We start from the raw sequence: 13,994 nt of genomic DNA, 5'->3' as shown, positions 1-13,994 counted from the left end.
ATTACAGAAATGGCAACGGTACAAACAGGCACAGTACTTGCAAGAGCTCCAAAATGCAAAAACGTTGTTGAGACTATGGGCTCACCTCAGTGTCAGACTAAGAATATGATCCAGAATCAGAGGTCCTGGTGATGTCACAGAGATCAAAGGCGCAACCTGCTGCAGCAGAATTCTTTGAAATAAAGGTTTTTTTCTTCTTAGTATTTTTGTCTCTACTTATTTATTTTATTAAACTATTTTCTTTATTTCTTTATTTGTTTTTTGGGGAGTTCTGTGTCTTTGTTTAAGAGTTTTTTGTATTTCTGCCTGTATTTCTTTTTAAATTGTTGCCTCCACTCCTATATTTGTTAGTTTTTTGGGGGTGTTCTTTTATTTTTGTCTCTATTTGTTACAGTGATCTGACTGAGAGTTGATACTTGTGGGTTAATTTCCATAGTCCCGCCCACAAGCAGCGTCACAGGTTAAAAAGTAGGTGTCTTTATTCACTTTATCCTCAGCTGAACCCCTCCTGTGTGTGGGCGTGTGTGTGTATGTATTTCAGAGTGTGTGTGTATGTATGTATTTATGAATTTATGAGTGTGTGTGTGGTCCTCTGCTGCTCTGTGGGAGATGTGTTGGCTCACTCGAGGACTGTGCTGGCTTCCACTCTTCCTGTGGACCTGGTCCTCGTGCTCCTTCCTCGTGTCCTACCTGGTCTCCGTCCTCAGACACGACGTGGATGTGATCTTTCCTTATATCAGGTCAGTTTCACCAACTGTGTGTGTGTGTCTGTGTGTGTGTGATCTCTGTCTCACACACACTCTTGGTTTCGTTTTCCTTCACTGGGCGGGCGCGCGCGCGTGCACTCCACATCTGTTTGACTTTTGACTTTAAAGCAGTGGTTCTCCTCAACTTTTTACAGCACGTGACCCCCGTAATACAGGTTCCAGAGAGCGGGGACCCCCACTGTAGCTGAAGGTGGTTGAACACAGACATGTAGAGACAGGGTCACCTATAAGGGGGATCATCCATAAAGTCAGCAAAATGATGGTCCATTGTTCTATGAATCTGTGTTATAAATGAGTTACACTATTTTAAAGCTGATATCCGGAGTTTCTCAGAAATCTATGTTTATTAGAGATGTAATGATTCACTCAACTCCCGATACGATTCGATTCACGATACTGGGTTCACGATACGATTCTCTCACGATTTATTTTACAAAATGGGACTGTATATAAATGACTGAAAAATATTCCTTTATTTTTTTTGGGAAAATACTATACTATTTTTCATTGTCAAAAGAATCCCTTGATGAACTATTCAAAACAATGCAATTTAACTAAAGATAAATCTTGAATGAAATAAATAAAGGAATAATACAAATGAAGAAGAAGCTTATGATTTAAATTCTGGTTCTATAGTAAACAATACAAAACTGCATAATAGTTATTTTTCTTTTTAAAAGTACAATTGAAAATGTATTTTGTGCCTTAACAATTGGACTAAAAAAACAAACAAAATTTTTTTTTTACTGTATTTAGGTCAAATATTTGTTTGAACCAGCAGAGGGCGCTGGTAACCCAGTGGTCAGTTGGCGTGCAGATATTTTGTAGTGAAGAAGAGATGCTATGCTAGCAGACAGAGCTATTAGAAAAACGTGACTTTTACAGATATTCACGTAATATTACAGATATTCTTTCGGTGCTAAAAGGGGTAATGAATCATTTATGAATATGTTTAAGAGTAGAAGGCGGCCAGAAAGAAAGTATTAGCAGATTTCGTTCGCCGCCAACACTTCTGGGTAGCGCCCTCTGCTGGTTAAAAAAAGTAATGCGATTCAATTTTCACAGCATCGATGTGAATCGTTATACATATGAATCGATTTTTAACTGCCTTACGATTAATCGTTACATTCCTAATGTTTATGTATAATTTATTTGAAATGAGAAGAAAAAAAAATCCTAACTAGTCTTTTACTATGGTCTACTGCCAGTGGTCATTAATCCTTTGTCCTATAGACCCCTATACAGATGGAAACTAGCGCATACGCCTTTTCGCGCGTTGTCAGCACTTGACTTAACAACTAGCACCGCCATTTTAAGAGGTGGTAAACATTTGCCTGACAACTGCTTTTTACCGCTAATATCACGGTGGAGACTTTGTAGTCTGGCTGATTTTTATTGTATAATGCCCAAATCCTGCATAGTGTTTTCACGCCTGGCTGAAGGAAAAGATAGACTTTTACAGAATACCGACAGAAAAAGGCACTGAGGCGAACAAACGTAGATGGAACTACATGGAGCCCAACATCAAAGTGGTCGTATGTTTGCAGTAGACATTTCGTTAATGTTATGTTGTGTATTTTGGAGATCTAATTTCTTCCTGACTGATATTATGACATTAATTATGAAATAGCCTATATTTAAATTGTAATTTATTCTGTAATGACTGAAATGCTTATGGCTCGTATGTCTAACTTGAAGACAAGCAATGTGAAATTAACAGTAAACATGCAATGCGTTGACTTGTATATTAAATAAACAATTGTGCTTCATATACCCATTTATGTTTTAATTTAGGCTGTATTATTATTATTATATTATTAGCGGTGCTAGCCTGGCATAGCCACATAGCATAATGTGCCAATTATCATGATGACACAGGCCTATATAGACACAAAAACACATACATAAGCCTACCTTAAAGAAAATATATGCATCCAAGCTTTTGTAAGTCCTCATATTCTCCATTGTGTAGACACCAGGGTTGTTATTGAGGTACTCGTAAATAACAGGTCATTGGAGATCTAGCCATGTTGTTGGGTCGTTTTTCCATGAACCTTGAGGTGTTTCTTATGGACATGATTCCAAACCAACCAGATGTAACCCTCCTGTATATCGGTGCTTGGCCTTTGGCTCTGCTCTGCTGAAATATTCGTACAACATTGAGTAAAACCTCCGTGTTGTTCGCAGTAAATAGTGTAAATAGCGGTTATCAGGCAAATGTAAACCCCTCTTAAAATGGCAAAGAGCGTTGCTAAGGAAAATGTCCCGGATGATGATGTCACCGCAAAAAGGTGTATAGGCTTTGACATCCTGTTTTTGAGACTGTCAATCAAAATGAATGCGGAACTGTGCACGGAAACAAGGCCGCGCGTCACAACAGCAAACCGGTAAATAATAATACATCAATGCAACTTGATGCGACCATATTATGTTCCGCGATGCGCGTGCAGAAAAGTAGAGGTGTGGCTTCTGGTAGATTGGCAGAGGCAGGGGGAGGAAATGGAACTGTTGAGGGCGGGACATCGAGACGTCCTCTCAGAAACTCAGGATATCAGAATCAGAATGCTGTATTTGCCAGGTACAGTTTAGAACAATACTAGGAATTTGAATTGGTAGTTGCAGCAAAAGAACACACATCAACACACTGGAGCAGCCATTTAAAATTGAAGACCTGTAGCTGCGCTACTGACAACAGCCAGATGATGTGTGGCAACAGTTCAGCATCAACAGTTCCAGGTAGGAATGTAGGGAAGGAGCGGAGGGAGGGAGTGGGGGCAAGAGGCGCCATCTGCAGAAACTTCCTAGTGATAAGAGATGAGACAACCTTGGCTTTGGCTTTGGCTGGCTGAGGAGCCGAAAGGGAGATAAGATAGTTTTGGATGAGTCACAGAGAGAGGCTCCTGTTACTCGGGGTTTCCACTGGATATGTCTCCACTGCGCCACGGCACCGATCCGGTTTTTCACCGCTGTCCGCCGTCCGGTAATTCACACCGGTTGCGTTTTGAGTGCGCCGCGGTGCGTTCCGGTTGAACGACTGTGACGTCACGAGACAGAGCAGTTCTCACGATATTTATATAATCGCGCGAGAACGCGGTTAAATGTATGTGTTATAAACACAACAATAAACAGATAAACAGGTCAGTGTTTCTAACAAAGGAGAACAAGAAGGTTGGACTCTGGATTTGTCATAGCCACATTTTTTATCAACAGCCAACAGAGAAGAGATAAAACTGCACCAGTAAAACATAAACTAAATCAAAGTTGCTGCAGTTTCCAGTACAGTTACAGTATGAGAGGAATCAATATAGTGGATGTGAATTTGTTTTTACACATTATGACGTTTGGTGATGTAGTAACTTGAAATATAATCTGAAGTGTTTTATTTTGAAAAGTAACCCGATATTTTATGGAGGAGTACTGTATGTGCTTAATTTCCTGTTTAGCTTAATTTGCTCTGTGCTGATTGATGCGTCGTGCTCCGGTGTCCGCCAGAAATAGAAGCCCTGCGTACATCTGGTGGAGGGCACCGGACTACCGCAGCTGGGAAGGAGCTGACACGCACCGCAGCGTGGACCCGTTGGAAATCAACACATAGACTAAAGTGGAAACCTATCAGCTCCGGTGACGCGGCGGAGCCATAACGCAGCGGAGCCGCATCCAGTGGAGATTGGGGGTTAGGCTCACAGGACCAGACAAAGCAGCAGCAGGGAGAGATAAGGGCCGAAGGGAGGGAGAAACAGAGAGTGCGAATGCCTTCATCGAGAAGCAGAAGAAGCTTTAAGTTACTTTTAGCTAATCACACACTTATGTTTTGTGAAGTCATTTTAAAATGCTAATCTTATTACATTTATACCATTACAGATTAATGTCTACAAATGTAATAAAACTCCTTATAATGTTTTACTGTATTTGGCAATTGAAAATTGCCAGGTACAGTTTAGAACATTGAAAATTGAAACTTGCCAAATACATTGTTCTCGTAGGAGTTCTTCTTATTATTTTTCTTCCACAACTCATTTGTCCTGTGTCTCCTCCTATGCTATTAATGCAGCGCTAATGCCACGTATGTGATCTCATGAGGCAATGTCAAGAATGTGCCGTCGACCTTTTTTAGACCCAAAATGTCAAGGTTGAGTCAAATCTCTAAAACCAAAATTTTCCATATCTCTTCTAATATTTATTGTACAAGTTTGATGCTTACATTTATGAAAAGCTCATCTCAAGTGGAGTGTTTTATTTCACTGGACCGAAGCTGTACGACCTATCGTAAAAAGATCGGTAGGGGTCAAAGTTACATCACAAAAATCTTTTTTCCCTGTAACTTGGCCACTGGTATTATTGGACAACATTTCCTTTCAATGTGTGACTTTTACCTTTGCTTAAGGTCAAGAACTCTTCATAAAAGTGAACAAAGTGAGACCGCCACGCTCTCAGTACGACAAAGTTCAGCCAAAGCTAAAAAATACTTTTTTCTCTATAACTTTGCTCAGCAGTGACAATAATGGATCAACATAAGTGACATTAGGCGGATAAAGTGGTGGAAAGGGTTTATAACAGGAGTGCACCTATTGCAATTTTCTGGCCAATCACTGATTTTTATTTATTTATTTTATTTTTAGAAGCCTGACCTGCAGATCCCGTTTTTTTTCTTTTTTTTTTAAGTATAACTGACAGCATACACCTTGAACGTTCCAATCTTATTTCATTGTAAAACATTGAACAATACCCGTGAATTTACAATACAAACATGTTGTTTTAACTGCACATGAGGTAGTTATCTGAAATATAAATTATAAATGAAAAGTTAAGAACTTTGCTGTTTAAAATACTACATTTTATCATCTTCCTTTAGTCTTTTATTTGTTTTCTATTTTGAAAACAAACTAAACGTGTCCAACAGGTTACACTGCATAGCTTTTTGGAGCTCTTTGCCAATCATAAAGTGCACAGCAGTATTTTGGTTAAACAAATAAAGAAAATCACAGGTTTTGCGATAGGTGATAAAATAATAATCGACAGGACAAACTAACAAAAAATCTTAAACCACCAATAAAGTTTCGTGAGTTTAAGTTTCCTTGACAAGCAAAAATAAAAAATGTCCAAATGCAGCAGCTTAGTGGATATTTAAGTGTAAAAATATCAATCTAGTGCTGGGCGGTACACCAGTTCATACTGATTACCAGTGTATGTTTTTGTTATGATATTAATTTTTAATATATCGCCATACCGGTGTATTTGATCACACCGCGTTAAGGACGCTACGCTGCACCGTGTTTCACACGGGACCTTTTTCAAGGTTGCACTTCTAAATAGGAATGGTGTGACTGCGAGACAGGGGAAGGTAAACAGTAGGGGTGGGAACCTCTGGATACGATACGATACAAAGCTCACGATAACGATTATCTCACAATTTCTGTAAATAAGTGTCAACATACCAAAGTAAACGAAAAGTATCTCCAATAGTGCTTTGTGTAAACGAAAAATAGGGTCTTTCTTACCAGCGACACCATTATAGTGCAATATTCCAGTAAACATTATATTGGTTTCTTCAATAAACAGTGACAAAATTTCTGTGAAGATCTACCAGCACATTTTAGTGAAGAAGCAGAAAACGTTTTGAAAAAAATAAATAAATACATTTTAAAAAATCGATACTTATCGATAACTGATCGTGCGACACAAATTAAAAGTCTTAAAATATTCTTTAACTTGATAAGATATAGTTATCCTGACACAGTAGTTCATCACAGAAGTAGATTTGGATCCAATTTGTGAAGGTTTTGCAGGTTCTCATGATGAGGGGTAAAAAACACTTGAGTTTTTCATTTTGAATATGTTTTTAAATCCAGAAATTCATATTCATGAAAAAGTTAATTTTAAAGGCGAAAGTGTAAATTTTATCATGGAATAAATAATTTTCTGCAGGTATTTAATTTGGAGTAGTTGGTAGAATTACATCTATTCAGGAGGCACTAAATCTGTGGTTCTCAACCTTTTTCGGGTCTTGACCCCATTATTTTCATATTACAAATTTCTGGCAACCCCAGAGATATTTTTTCTCTAGAATTAGTTTTTGATCATGTTTGTGCAGAAAGTGATCGGATATCAGATATTTTCATACTGCAATTTATTTAAACTAGATTTATATTTGAGAAAGTGAAAGAATAGAATATTTTTATTTAGATTGTGTGTAATTTAGAATAATAATAAAATAGAAAATATTGAAATCTGGATTTAAAAAAAAATAAAAAAAAATCCATTACTAGACATTTCAGGCGACAACACATAAGGTCACGACCCCAAGGTTGAAAAACGACTGCACTAAATACTGTTTCATTCCAATCAGTTGTTTTTTCATAGTATTTTGAGCTAAAATGTTGAATTGGGACCAAAGAGGTAGCCTACTTGGATTCAGAAATAAGAGAAAGGGGTACTTGAAGCGGTGGAGCGGTTTGAGTACCCGAATGATCCTGGGAGATCAGGATGAGAATCAGCCCCTCCAAATCCGAGTCCATGGTTCTCGACCGGAAAAAGGTGGAGTGCCTTCTCCGGGTTGGAGATGAGGTTCTGCCCCAGGTGGAGGAGTTCAAGTACCTCGGGGTCTTGTTCACGAGTGAGGGAAGGATGGAGCGAGAGATCGACAGGCGGATTGGTGCGGAGTCTGCAGTGATGCGGAGTCTGCACCAGTCCGTCATTGTAAAAAGGGAGCTGAGCCAAAAAGCGAAGCTCTCGATTTACAGGTCGGTCTACGTTCCAACCCTCACCTATGGTCATGAGCTTTGGGTCATGACCAAAAGAGCAAGATCACGGGTACAAGGGGCCGAAATGAGTTTCCTCCGTAGGGTGGCTGGGCTCTCCCTTAGAGATAGGGTGAGAAGCTCAGTCATTCGGGAGGGGCTCAAAGTAGAGTCGCTGCTCCTCCTCATCGAGAGGAGCCAGATGAGGTGGCTCGGGCACCTAATTAGGATGCCCCCTGAACGCCTCCCTAGTGAACGCCTCCCTAGTGAGGCGTTCAGGGCACGTCCCTCCGGAAGGAGGCCCCGGGGAAGACCCAGGACACGCTGGAGAGACTATGTCTCTCGGCTGGCCTGGGAACGTCTCGGGGTCCCCCCGGAAGAGCTGGAGGAAGTGGCCGGGGAGAGGGAAGTCTGGGCCTCCCTACTGAGGATGCTGCCCCCGCGACCCGTAAACGGCTAAGCGGGAGAAGATGGATGGATGGATGGGTACTTGAGCCTTAAAGAGAAATCATGAGTCATTGTGCACAGTTCCAACTAATTCACTCACAGTTTCCCCTGTGCTTATATTACATGACTACAATCATTTTTAACCCTAATTTGTTGCAAGAACTCTCTTTTATTTGTATTTGGCAACTGAAAATTCCAAATACAAATAAAAGATCAGTAGGGGTCAAAGTTTAAACCAAAAACAACTAAATACTTTTTTCTCTATAACGGCCACAAATTGAGATAGTGTGCTCAGACTGGTACCATTGAACAACATTTTCTTTCAAATGTGTGACCTTGACCTTCACTCAAGGTCATGTTTAAGGTCAAGGTTAGTCTTCTGTTTTTCCTGCATCATTACTTTCGATTTAATTAGTAAACAGAACAAACGTGTCAGGCTGGTAAACAAGGTGTGTCTCAAATTCCTTTGGTGGTGCAGTTTCCTCACCTGCTGCAAGGAATTGCAGCAATGATGAGTGCACGTGCAGAAGTGGTGGAGACCACCGTAATTAAATGAGCATTATGTGCATGTTATTTTGACCATGGAGGGTGAAGGAGAGCTGAGTGCGCGGCAAGGGTGCAGATATGCACGCCGTACCCACCGGCCACAAACGCATCCTCCGCAAAAGAAAAAACAAACCACTTTAATTTAAAAGTTAATAAAAAAGTAAAAACATTGAATTTCAATGTAAATATTTTACATCGCCTATAATGCAGGTTGTTTTCCCTTCAGACTGAGTTATGTGCAATGTTTTATCTATGTTTTGTGCCTTATATTCATTTACTTGCGGTTAATACAAGTCCATGCATATTTGTTGTTGCTGCTGTTGCTTATTCAAAATGCACAAAAATATTGACTGGAGGTCTGAAACTGTGATCCCTCGGTCGTCTTTCCTCTCACCTTCGCCGTCCCCTCACAAATATCACTGCTGCCACCACTGCGCAAAAAGCTTTGAGTTACCACCTGGTTGTGGTATGTGCTAAATTTATAGGGAAAAACGGGGGCGCAATTAAGTCCAGGTTTAATGAATTACATTGCGCCCACGGCATTAATTTATTTGCATTTTCGTTTTTGCACCCCTTATGAGATCCACCTACTTTACATATTTATCAGAGGGAAACGCGCTAAATGGATTGTGGGCACATTGTGATGCGCAGAAGACGCACAGTCCTGATTCCCTGGGGGTTGTACCCCTTATTAGCTTGTGGAGTGACGTTTGCACACATTTTAATACCCCTAAACCTTTAGTGAATCCGCCCCTAAGTATTTACTGTTTCCTCTTTTAGTGACACGGCTGCAAAACCCCCTGAGAGCTGCATTTTTGGACTGATGACCGTCGTCTCCGCCTTTGCAGGTGCAGTATGTCCCTGCGTATCCAGCCATTCACTAGCCTCTGTTTCCTACATTATTAATCACTTCTTTACTAATGAACTGACAGGATTATCTCATTATCTAGAGTCAGAGGGTTGGAAATAAGTTGTGAAGTGCTTTGCAACTAATTTGTCGTGAAAGCATTGTTAGTCAAGTTCATTTACCATTTGCTCAGAATTGCCTGGCCCCGACAATTGCTGTGCAGCAGCTATAATTTAGTACTTTTTTTTTAAAAGTCTTTTTCTGACATTTTGAGTATTTTTCTGTGTTTGTTGTCATATGGGAGTTTTTTGTGTGTATTTTATCATTACTTTAGGTATTATTCTTGCATTTTGTGTTCTTTAGAGTCATTTTGTGTATTTTCCTGCCTTTTTGTGAATTTCTGTTGTCATTTTGTGTGATTTTGAAGTAATTTAGAGTATTATTTTAATGTAATTTTGTGTATTTTTTGCCTTGTGTGCATTTTTGTGAGATTTTTTTGCCATTTTATGTATTGTTGCTTGTTGTTTGTGTGTTTTTAAGTGATCTTTGGTCTTTTTGTACATTTTTGTTGTGGTTTTGTGTATTTTTCTGCCTTTTAGGTATTTTTTGTACCTTTTTGTTTATTTATGTTGTCACTTTGTCTGTTTTTGGAGGAAGTAAATGTATTTTCTTATTATGTTATTTTGTGTATATTTCTTTCATTTTGTGTATTTTTCTGCCTTTTCGTGTTTTTGAAGTCATTTTGAGTAATTTTTTCAATGTAATTTTGTTTATTTGTTGGCCATACAAAAGTAACATTGGTGGATCAATAGATTGACATTGTATGAAAGTAATTGTATGTGTGACTAATCTAGTGACTTGTTTGGAGAAGTCGGATCAAGAAGCCACTGAAAAAAGGAAGTGAACTTTCCAAGGACTCACATTTCCCACTATTCAGCACAGTTCTGCATGTTTGATGGGAAAAACAAAGACACTTTCATTTCACTGTGTCTCTAAACTTACAGGAATCGCCACAATTTATGCCAGATACAAGTATGTGGACAAGCTGAACGAGGGCACCATCGTGGTGCATCCACAACTGAACAGCACTGCCTTCTGGCTGGGAATGATCTCCTGTTTAGGAATGTGCATCGTGGCCACCTTCCAGGTCCGTCTAATACATAAAATAAAATCCATCCAATCGTGGCTGAAATGATGGAGGAAGATATTAGCAAATACATTTGAAGCTGTTTTCTCATGACTTTGCAGGAATTTGCAGTGAACGTCGTCCACTTAATCGGAGCGGGGTTGTTTTTCATTTCTGGAGTTTTGTACGTAATTCTCCAGTCCTACATATCCTACAAGGCTCATCCCCTCGGCTCCTCCCGGCGTGTGTGCTGGACTCGAGCCGGGATCGCCTCCCTTGCAACTTTGGCCTTTTTTCCTAGTATCCTTTTTACAGATGTCCGATTGGTCTGAGATGTGTTTCAAGTTGTCTTTACGTACACAATGTGCGTCTGAGCAGAGTTTAACACCTGTGCAACACTGGGTTTGGTGTTTTGTTTTTTTTTATTGATTTTTGTGTTTATAACTTCATAGTGTCATTTTGTGTATTTTCTGTCGTTTTGTGTATTTTTTTTTAATCTTTAAGAACTCTGACGGCAGCCATTTTAGGTGTAGATACACCTGAGTCCTCCTAGGAACGCCCCCACCCCCTAGAGACACCTCGGAACTTTCGAGCCATAACTTCATAATGTCATTTTGTGTATTTTCTGCGTTTCGTGTATTTTTCTTTGACTGTGTGTATTTTTTGTTGTTGTTTTGTGTGTTTCTTGATTCCTTTTTCGGCCTGTACTAACTTCCGGGATTTAATCAGTGTGTGCTGTCCTACGAAGCTGGTTAACGTCTTACGGAGCTAGATCACCATGGTAACAACTAACCTGGTCAGCACTAGGTTTTGTTCTGGCGAAGATCTGAGCAAGTACTAAAGTCCCGCCTCCTGACCAGTCAGTTCTCTTAGAAAACGACCTGTCCAATAAAAGGAGCAGCATCATTGTGTGAACACGTCACTGTGTGGATCTGATGTGACACTGACAGGAGAGAAAGAATATTTAGACATCGATGCACCGATGACGTCCTATAGGAAACATAGAGATTTTTATCTGATGGACTGATGAAGTAAAATAGATAAATCCAGGTTATAATTATCTAGCTTTGTAGTATAGGCCCTTTATGTGTTTGTATTTGTGTTTTTTTGGGGGGTTTTTTGCATTTCTCTGTCATTTTCTATACATCTTTTGCTCATTGTGTGTAATTTTGTTGTTTTGTATGATTTTGAAGTCATCTGAGTCACATTGTGCATGTTCCTGCTGATAATGTCAGCCCCAGCGTATGAATGAATATATTAACGACTTCAGTCGTCCGTGCACACAGGCTTCATCAGCTGACTGTAGATCATTAAATATAAATCTATATAAATCATCCTAAAGGATGTCATTGGTAAATGAAAGGATTGCATTTATAGTTAATAATCTTAATAAACTCAGCTATCAGTTCTGCACCAACCAGGATCATCTGTCAATGGGTCGGTCGTTTCCTAAGAGATCTGATTGGTCAAGGGGCGGGGCTTTAGGGCTCTCTAACATCCAAACCAGAGCAAAACCTGGTCATGACCAGGTTAGCCATTTAGCATTAATTGCCATAGTGATTAAAGTTTGTAGGACAGCACACACTGATTAAATCCCGGAGGTAATCTAGATTTGTAGTACACCCCCTTTGTGTATTCATGTTTTTCTTTTGTCATTTTGTGTATTTTTGGAGTCATTTTTTACATTTTTGTTGCTTTTTGTGTGTTTGGAGTCATTTTGCGTCATTTGCTTTAATTGTTGTGTTATTACTATATTATATATTCTTAATTAACTATTAAAATGAATGTTGATGATTGAAATGTATGTGGCTACAAGGTGCTGATGCTAAATAGGGAAGAAACATCAGAAAATGTTTCTATCTTAACCTAAAAGGACATTAATCTCCTTTGTTTGGGTCTCGACCCATATGTTGGTAATGTCATGTGAACGTGAATAGCTCTTAGATGTTGTCATTCTGTGTCAAATCATTTTCTTCTATAGTTCTGACTTTTTGACTCATCACCTCAGCTGTCGTTTGTGCATGTTTAATCAAACAAGATGCCATACACGTAGATCCGAAGGACAAGGTAATGCTTGAAAAAGGTTTTATGCTAGCGTGTAAAACTTTCCCTTTAATTTTACATGCAAATACTAATGTGCCTCAATACTGCCCCCATCAGGTTAGCGTCTGAGTTGCATCACTACTTTGTTAAATGGTTAAAATAGCTGATAAGCCGTTGGACAGTACAGTGCTAAAGTGGTTAGCAGTAGCATGTCTGCCTCATAGTAAGAAGGTGCTGCGTTAAAGCAATCCTTAATGTTGGAAAGCTAGCAAGATTTAAGCTAGCAAGACTTTGGCTGTGTTGAAAATGGCCCACTCCTTACTATACACTACAAACTCAATGAGTATATACTGTCTTATGTATACTATAGTATGATTAGGATGGTGAGCGTTCCCACAGACGTATACTTCCAAGTTTCCCAAGATGCATTTGGAACCTACAACGACAAAAACCTGAATCACACTGAGACTAAATATCTGTTGATTCTCCACCTTTGAAAGTTCTGAAAACATTTTAAGTGAGAAAGTGACCAAGTAGAATATCAACATGTGCTCGTTTGATCCATAAAACTCACGTATACACATTTAATTCCAAAATTTTGGAGATTTTCGGAGACCCTCCATTATGCTACTGACAAAACTTACGGTTAACTTCAAAACAAGAGCCCTTCTTGGACTTTACGTGACAAACGTTGTGTGTGATTCTGCAGGATTATCCCCTCCACATGGCGAGCGCCGCCTGCGAGTGGATCGTGACCTTCAGCTTCATCTTCTTCTTCCTCACGTTCATCGACGACTTCAAGGCGAGTGTAAAAACCATTTGACACATCAGCGTTCACGCGTTAATGCTCACTGACTTCTGTCTGTTTGCTTTGCACAGCTGTTCACCCTCCGAGTGGTGAGCGAGTGTGGGGATGGACCCTCAGCGTATGCTCCAGTGTCCCGTCAGCAGCAGGAAAACCCCTCAGCCGTCCACCTTTAGCGCTTTGTATCCACGTTGTTTTCAAACTTGCACTGAACGTTTTTGCCAATATGCACTTTCTGCTTCTTCTTCTTCTTTTTTTTTTTTTAAAGGAAATGCACAACTTTGTTTAAAAGATGCAACGCAATTAATGCAAGAGGGAAAATTCTGCTATTTTCATGGGAAAATGTGACACATTTATACCAAAGGGAATTTTCTGTACTTTCTTACACATATTAAAGTTCTGCTATTTTCTTCTTTTTAAAAGAAAATGCTAAGAGGGAAAGAAAAGCAATGCATTTTTTATGAGAAAATGTATTTTTTACTTTAATATTAACTGCAGCTTTGTACAATCTTGAAATTTTTTATATATATTTTTTAAATTGAATACTCTGCTTTTATAAAAACAAAAAGGTATTACGTTTTTATACGAATAAGACATTGTTGCAAATATCTTTAAAATGAATTGTATTATTTTGCTTAAAAATAAAGCAATATTCAATATTGTTTGAAAAAGCAGC

General features: G+C 39.2%; 1 protein-coding gene across 2 annotated transcripts; it reads left to right on the top strand.

The window, feature by feature from the left end:
- Nucleotides 1–434: 434 nt before the first annotated feature.
- On the top strand, nt 435–13,809 carry dram1 (DNA-damage regulated autophagy modulator 1). 2 transcript variants are annotated; one of them, XM_028450047.1, is made up of 8 exons: nt 435–740; nt 9,278–9,345; nt 10,199–10,240; nt 10,349–10,491; nt 10,593–10,770; nt 12,479–12,537; nt 13,223–13,315; nt 13,393–13,809. In XM_028450047.1, the coding sequence occupies exons 1-8, from the start codon at nt 610–612 to the stop codon at nt 13,492–13,494; spliced, it is 816 nt and encodes a 271-aa protein (XP_028305848.1). In that variant the 5' UTR covers nt 435–609; the 3' UTR covers nt 13,495–13,809. The 2 variants fall into 2 exon arrangements, with proteins under 2 accessions (XP_028305848.1, XP_028305849.1); XM_028450048.1 differs by lacking the exon at nt 10,199–10,240 and having other exon boundaries at nt 438–740; nt 13,393–13,806.
- Nucleotides 13,810–13,994: the final 185 nt, after the last annotated feature.

The sequence above is a fragment of the Gouania willdenowi genome, chromosome 6, assembly GCF_900634775.1.
Source record: "Gouania willdenowi chromosome 6, fGouWil2.1, whole genome shotgun sequence".
NCBI classification, from domain to species: domain Eukaryota; kingdom Metazoa; phylum Chordata; class Actinopteri; order Blenniiformes; family Gobiesocidae; genus Gouania; species Gouania willdenowi.
This window is presented reverse-complemented; position numbering and strand designations above follow the sequence as displayed.